Here is an 8,187-nt window from a genome sequence, read left to right as displayed (position 1 = left end):
ACTCGGTGTCATCAGAGACGTCCAACAGAGATACAGTCATCTCCCAGGACTGCTCTATACTTAGAATGGAGGGCAAAAGTCCAGTCAAAAAAATATGCCAATCCACAATGTTGACAACAAAGATAACACATTTTCAGTGACAATGGAGTCTGACGTAATTTACGCAACCTGGGTCATGTTCCCCCCCCCCCAACCCCCCCCGTTCTGAATTCCCAGAGACGTGTTTAACATTGCGTCATATAAGAACTGTGTTCCAAAAATAAACAGATGAACACGGTTTGACTCCTATGGATATGAAGCATCAACTGATGGCGAGAAAACCCTAGCGTTAACCGCTGCCAAAATTATTCTCATTCGTATACACAATGAATTCTTATATGAGACCATTCTAAGATCACCCAATGTTATTCTCCATAGAGGAATTACTTCTGGCACCCAGGGGATGAACGAGTGACATCAGGACTTCAAAGCCCCGAGAAATGTTTCACATAAAATTGTTACGTTAATTAAAGCTGCAGTATGTCCTCCCCTGACGGCGAGAGAAGTACCGGTAATTGCAACTGTGATCACGCGCGGGCTTCAAACCCGCGTGGGGGGAAACCAAACATCCATTTGCCCTTCTGCCAGGGTCAAATATTGGGACAATGAGCTTCACGCAGGGCTACTTGTCAACCAGTATGCTGTCTCAATAGGAGAGTAGGGAGAACGCCTGGCTCAAACAACAGCAGATGTATTAATTATGCTGTATTAACATACTCTACCATACATATGTACTAGTTATGCTGTATTAACATACTCCGTGGCAGAGGAGGCTGAAAAACAGCCAAAGACACGCACATCCATAACCTAATAGTAATAGGCTGGGTGCCGGATCAAAGACAGTGATAGTTCAAGAATAAAAAGAGTCTGCACACCATCTTCTGCTCCCAGATATATATTTACTTTACTTGGCCATTTACAGTAAAGATATATCTGGGAGCAGAAAATGGTGTGCGGACTCTTTATTTTACTTTAGTATTAACATACTCCCCCGTACAGATTGGTTACAATATCGTTTTATTCATTCATTCAGTCCCGGATTGCAGCTTTTAAGATAGCAACCGGTGGTGAGGTCATGTTTGATGTTACCTCGTTCCTCTCAGCGGAGCCAGGTGACGGAGCATCCTCTCCGGGGGCGGAGGCGGGCCGTGCGTTGGGGGTCCCACCTGAGTTGGGGGTTCCACCGGGGCCTGACCCCAGCATTTTGTCCACGGGCGTGTCCGTCCTGGAGCTGAAGCACAAAGTAAACCACCCACAGAAACAGATTAGGGTTCTGTTGTGATTATTATCATATCGAAGGTGACACGAAGCTGTCACTCAGCAGCTGGTCCAGATGACACACACACTGTCGTGTTACATACATACAGGATCTCCTTTTGTTGTAGTTCTGTTTGTGAGCTAAGCCAAGTGGCGTCATTTGCCACACACACTTAATTGATGCATGTTTTAGTTTTTAGTTTTTTACAGATAAGTCAGATTTTAGATCAATGCTATAATAGAAGTGCACCTAACTTTGTGCAGGTTAATATTCATTCATGAAATCCATGAAAGTTCAGAGGCATCTGAGCGTTTTAACATTAGCCACACCCGTCACAAGTATATTCTATGCCTATGGTAACCTAAGTTGTTCATTGCTGTATGCACATTCCACATGGAATGATCTGCATATAGGTGTAGCCTCAGGATATCTTGGTGGTACTGCTTGCTTTAAAGTTACTACTGTATGCATGTAATCACCGCATGTCATAGTTCTTTCTGAAAATTACACCTCTGAGCTACAGTAAACCCTGTCAGGAATGCTGTCCGTCGCGTTGAACGCTCATCATATCTCCCTTACGTCTCGGGCGACTCCTCGAAGATGCTGTGGCAGTCGGAGCTCTCCATCATCAGACTCCTGCTCAGGCCCGGGCCCCCCCCGGCTCCGGGGTACTGGAAGTTGGCGAAGGAGTGCGACATGGGCGAGACCCCTTTGCCATGCGCGCCCGCGTCCCCCCCGCCGCCTCCGGTCCCCCTCTTATCCTGGCCCGACGATGTCAGCCCGTAGGACAGGCCGTCCAGCGCCGGGTTGAGGGAGCGCGACATGTAGGTGTCGGCGGACTGCGGCCGCCGCAGCGGCGACGGCGGGTAGGGCGACAGCTTGCTGATGAGGGGTGTGAGGAGGTCGCCGTAGCCCGCCCTGGCGGGCTTGACGAGGCGGTCCACGTGGATGTTGAGCTGCTTCTGCTCGAAGGCGCACTGGAAGACGCTGTGGTTGAGGTTCTGCATCCAGGAGAGCAGCGACAGGTCCAGGTCGTCACAGCCGTTCCCGCACAGCATGTCGACGCCCACGAGCACCTCGCTCTCCGTGATCTCCTCCCCCGTCGCCTTGCTCTGTCGACGCATCATGCAATGAGATGTCACTCGTTTAGGGCTACTGCAACTGTTTTCTTAGAGTTATTCTATCGATAACTAACAAAAACATGTTTCCCTTCTAAATCAAAGTGTTTTATTAAAATCAATTGTTTGTTATGATGGATTGAATTGATTAGATTGATTATCTGTTGCAATCTAGTATCACTCATTCCCCCAAAGATTTACATGCTGGCAATGTGCTGACATGATACTGACATGATACTGACATACTGACCATGATACTGACCATGATACTGACCCTGATACTGACATGATACTGACATGATACTAACATGATACTGACATGATACTGACATGATATTGACATGATACTGACCATGATACTGACCCTGATACTGACATGATACTGACCCTGATACTGTCATGATACTGACTATGATACTGACATGATATTGACATGATACTGACCATGATACTGATTCTGATACTGACATGATACTGACATGATATTGACATGATACTGACCATGATACTGGCATGATACTGACAGGATACTGACCATGATACTGACCATGATACTGAGTACTGACCATGATACTGACCATGAAACTGAGTAGTACTACTACTAACCATGATACTGACCATGATACTGAGTAGTACTGACCATTATACTGTCATGACACTGACCATGATACTGACCATGATAACAGGTAGTCCACTAAGAATTTTCGGCATGGTTCTATAGTCGACGAAATCAACACTAGTGCAGGAGGCAGATTTTTTTGCGGTTGGTTTCCTGTAATGAGCTCTAAAGTGGTCCCACCTGGCAGAACTCCACGCAGCACTCGTACAGCACTCCCTTCAGCAGCAGCTGGAAGAGGCGGTTCCCGCCGGCCTTGAACCCGGCCTCGCTCAGCTTCCTGTCGGCCGGGATGAACTCTGCCACCATGGTGCACGCCTCCTCGAAACACTGCACCCTGGCCGTGCTCGGGTTCCAGTCCTGTAGCGGACACACACAAAGAATCACTCACAGTTCCACATGGTTATGCCCGATTTGTAAGCAAAAGGGTGTTTCTTTGAATGAAAGATTATTTTAATTTCTGTTTTTGAGGGGGGGGCTAGCTCCTCCAATGCCTGGCTTTTGAAATTAAGTCATATGCCAGCCAAGTCAGTGGGCTTTTAGAGCTTTGTTTAGAGCACTTTCGACAAAAATTGAATGGCAGCCAAGTCTATGGACTTTTAGTGTTTGTTTAGCCCATTCTAGGCGGGAACCCTTTTTGGTGTTGTGACCCTTCTGGGCCGGAACCCCTTTTGGTGTTGTAACCCTTCTGGGCCGGAACCCCTTTTGGTGTTGTAACCCTTCTGGGCGGGAACCCCTTTTGGTGTTGTGACCCTTCTGGGTGGGAACCCCTTTTGGTGTTGTGACCCTTCTGGGCCGGAACCCCTTTTGGTGTTGTAACCCTTCTGGGCCGGAACCCCTTTTGGTGTTGTAACCCTTCTGGGCGGGAACCCCTTTTGGGGTTCTGTACAGTATGTACTGTACAAAAAAATGATGCTGCTATATAAGTTTTTCAGAAAACCTAGGTCAGGATTTAGAAGGCGTTTTTAGAATTGGCCTCAGTCCAAAATGGGTTAAGGCAGCAGTTAAACAAACATTGATGACGTGAGACGTCATGTGGCCAATATAAATACACACGGCATTCATGTCTCGTAACGGCAGCGAATCTGCACTGCCACTATATACAGTAGTGGACGGCTGGGCTCACACAAGTTAGATTTTTTAAATCTGGATAGACAGTAAAGATAGACAGGAAAGATAGACAGGAAAGATAGACAGGAAAGATGGAGAATGTTTGGGAATCAAAACAAGGGTGTGGTGAGTAAATTAAAGGAAATGTTCCAGATGGATAAAGTACATCCACTCTAGTATCCAAGGGCAGGACAAACAGAAAATAATAAAGTCTTTTCTGTCTGATAATTTGCTCCAAACTACTGGATCAACATTTTTGCTCACGTCTGGATCTTGTGAAACGTTAATTCAATACATGCAAAAAACACTGGGAGCAAATAATTAGTGTGTGTGTGTGTGCAGGTGGTGGATGTACTGCAGCGCTCGCCTTAAACTCGGCGTGGTTGGTGAGGCGGGGCAGGGTGAGCAGCAGACACAGTTGGCTGTAGTCGTCTTTAGAGGAGCAGAACTCCTCCACGGCATGGAGACACTTCACCGCCTCCTGCATGGTGAACTCCAACTGAAACAGCACACCACAACACATTAGCATATAGCCGTAACCAGCTGCGAGCACATACTGTACTGTACCAGGCGAGCCCCTACTTCGAAAACCACTTGTTCCATTTGGAAAGCAATGAACGGTTGGTTGGTTGGTTAGATGGTTTCTTTATTGTAACTTCAGGTGAGTTGTGCATAATGTATAAACCAATAGTACAGTAGGTACAAATAGAGGCATGGCAGGTATTCTATTCTGTATTCTATCACCAGTAAAATGGCATATTTTGTGTACAGAGAAGGGCGGTGCCCCGTGGGCATTCTCAAGAACGGAGAGATGGTCCCAGGTGTGTGTGTGTGTGTGTGTGTGTGTGTGTGTGTGTGTGTGTGTGTGTGTGTGTGTGTGTGTGTGTGTGTGTGTGTGTGTGTGTGTGTGTGTGTGTGTGTGTGTGTGTGTGTGTGTGTGTGTGAGAGAAAGATAGGTGTGTCATGAAGGAGAGATGTGGACTCACATGCTGAGGCTCGTCCTCTGCCGACATGGCGTTGTTCACGAACAGGGCTTCCAGAAACTTCTGCTTTAGGACAATGTATCGGAACCTGAACACCACGGCAAGGACAAAGATACAGTTAATATGAACCTGAACACCACGGCAAGGACAAAGATACAGTTAAATTATGAACCTGAACACCACGGCAAGGACAAAGATACAGTTAATATGAACCTGAACACCACGGCAAGGACAAAGATACAGTTAATATGAACCAGCACAGGACTAGACAGAGTGGACTTGTCAATTATTATGGTCTATTTATTATAATGTATTAGAATGCTGCTTGATTATGTATACTACAGCATATTATAAGTTATATCTGTGTCCACCTCATCAAGTCTTAACAGCTTAAATGTCTTAAGCCGTAGTTGGTCGTATGACAAATTGAATAGCTAAAAAATGTTGATCTAGAAGATTGGCCTTTTTTTTGCTATTTTGTTTTACATAAGAAGAAAGAAGGAAAGAAAGAAAGAAAAGAAAACGTGCCCAACATAGGGACAGCAGGGTTCATGTGGTTAATGTACAGATAAAATGATGCATGCAATTAGAGTGATTCACTCACCGTTTTCCGTCAAACTTGTCCATGCACTCTAGCGGCTGAATGAACTGCAAGACCTCGTCCCACTGGCCGTCCAGCACCAGTTGTCTGAAAACATGTACAGTACATGACGTCATTGGAACTCATTGGAATCCCTGCATTCTTCATCTACAAATTGTCCAGACGGACCTAAATTCTTGCAACTGCAGCGAAGCCAAAGCAAATCACACGGAATGGAACCACCAGAGGTCCAAATGGACCCTTATGGGTCTGTGTACAAATGGACCCTTACTTAAATCCACAACTGCAGATTTTTTAAAGTGTCGATTGGTGTCCCATATTTTTTGCGCTAGCCCTTATGCCCAGCTTTGTGTGTGTGTGTGTGTACCCTAGCGATGATTTGATTGGTTGAGCATTCCATAGCGATGATTTGATTGGTTGAGCATTCCATAGCGATGATTTGATTGGTTGAGCATTCCATAGCGATGATTTGATTGGCTGAGCAATGTACGTATTGAGGATAAAATCACACCCGTGTGAAGTGAGGGGCGCTCTTATCATCTTACAACATTGAGGAGGGAATTCGGTATACCTTGGAGCAGCTATACTTTATTCAATGGTCATCCAATCCATGATTAGGTGATGTAATGATGATGTAAAACAAACAATGTCAAAACAAACATTAAATTCTCTTTATTGTCTCCACAAGGCCGAAGGCATGGGGAGAGAGTATGTTTTGCACTCCGTCCGTCCGTCCGTCCGTGTGTCCGTCCGTCCTTCCGTCTGTGAACAGCTAATCTCCGGCACCGTTAACCCGGTCGATGCCAAATTTTGCACACACACTCCCTGGATGCCAACGATGAACCTCTGCCCCAAAATTTCCAGAACGGCCTGTTCTAGCGCCACCAGGAGGCCGCTTTGTGCAAAAAATGTTTTTGGACAGTACACCTACAGATTTTGTCCAAACATCACGCAAATTGGTACACAGTCTCTCTAGAGCCATTCAACGAAAGTGCTCAGTTTCAAACAAAATGCTGCAAATCATGAACGCATCGTGTGATTTCCGTGAAATTGTGCACACACATTCCCACTAGGCCGAGGAAGAAATGCCACATGAACATTTTCAACTCAGCCTCATGGTGGCGCTATAACTGGCCGAAAAGTGTTTTTACCTCTAACTGCACGGATCTGTGGATCATTTTGTATGCCAACTCCCTAGAGGCCAAGGAAAAACCTTTGCCTGGAAATTTTCACATCTGCTCTTTATAGCGCCACCAGGAGGCCGACATATGTAAAACACTTTCTAATATTACTCCTTCAGATTTTATCCAAATTTCACGCAAATCGGTACACATGCTCTCCATAGTCATGTGATCAAGACGGGTTTGTTTGATTTCTCATAATCCACCCTCATTGGCTACAATTGGTTTCTTAACTTTTCAGGAGTAGCCCGCTTTGTACCCGTTTTGTACAAATCGCCACAACTACTCAACGCAGCGTCCGATTGTGGTGAAACTGTGCATGCATATTCCCACTAGGCTTTGGAAGAAATGCCATTTGACAGTTTTCAAATCAGCCTCATGGTGGTGCTACAACAGGCCAAGCCGCGTCACACACGCACACACACACACACACACACACACACACACACACACGTTTATATTGCTCCTAAACATTTTGCCAAACATCACACACACACTCCAATCCTCCTGGTGGAGACCTGTGCCCAGAAGGGCACTTTTTCTAGTTGTTAATGTGATTTAAGGTTTTTGTTAGTGACTAAACAAACATTAATTTCTCGTCATTGTCAATGGCCTTTTTAAAACAAACATTGACCTAAAGACAAACATTAAACCTGTATATAGGAGGGGCTAGCACCCCTCAAAAAGGAGGACAGAAAACTCATTCCAGCCAATTGTGCCGGAATGTGATTATGTATGATGATGTATGATAATAAGAGCGCCTCTCACTTCACACAGGTGTGATATATTTAATCAAATGGCGGTCCGTGGCCTCATGCATATCAAACTGGTGACCCTTGAAATAAAAACCATAGGTTGAAAATCACTGTTATTTAAGTGATTAAGCCCTGCAGAAAAAGGCCCTGTGGACAGAAAACAGACACGAAACAGAAGCTGCACGGTTGGATAAATGCTTTCCTCCTCATTCCAGAGGAATTCCACAGGTCTGTCCAGAAAGACACGCTTTCTGGCTGACATTCAGCGGAGCACTCAGATCTAATGTGGCGGTTCTGTCTGTGTAACACTATCAGCAAATCTGTCGGATGTCCCGGAATACGTCAAACACACAGGATGCTGCTGCCCGAGGCTGCTGCCCGTATCATAGTAATCTGCAGTGTTTATTTCACTCTGAAAGGATCCACGTTTTACACTAAAACAGAATTAAATCAACATTCCGGATTTGACTGTGTATGTTGCGGCGGCTTGGCTGCTGCTGTTATTGTATTGGTTTCATGTTGAGCA

At 45.6% G+C, this 8,187-nt stretch overlaps 1 protein-coding gene across 1 annotated transcript in view; it reads right to left on the bottom strand.

Annotated features, from left to right (window-relative positions):
• wdr47a (WD repeat domain 47a) overlaps positions 1 to 8,187 on the bottom strand; it is a 31,423-nt gene that overhangs the window by 20,732 nt on the left and 2,504 nt on the right. Inside the window, exons 3-8 of the mRNA XM_079529450.1 lie at positions 5,729 to 5,812; positions 5,128 to 5,212; positions 4,509 to 4,640; positions 3,215 to 3,391; positions 1,877 to 2,409; positions 1,129 to 1,270 (exon numbers count right to left, since the gene is read on the bottom strand). Of these exons, the coding sequence (XP_079385576.1) occupies positions 1,129 to 1,270; positions 1,877 to 2,409; positions 3,215 to 3,391; positions 4,509 to 4,640; positions 5,128 to 5,212; positions 5,729 to 5,812 (1,153 nt within the window). The remainder of the gene's footprint in view (positions 1 to 1,128; positions 1,271 to 1,876; positions 2,410 to 3,214; positions 3,392 to 4,508; positions 4,641 to 5,127; positions 5,213 to 5,728; positions 5,813 to 8,187) is intronic.

This window comes from Electrona antarctica, assembly GCF_951216825.1.
Source record: "Electrona antarctica genome assembly, chromosome: 19".
NCBI classification, from domain to species: Eukaryota; Metazoa; Chordata; class Actinopteri; order Myctophiformes; family Myctophidae; genus Electrona; species Electrona antarctica.
This window is presented reverse-complemented; position numbering and strand designations above follow the sequence as displayed.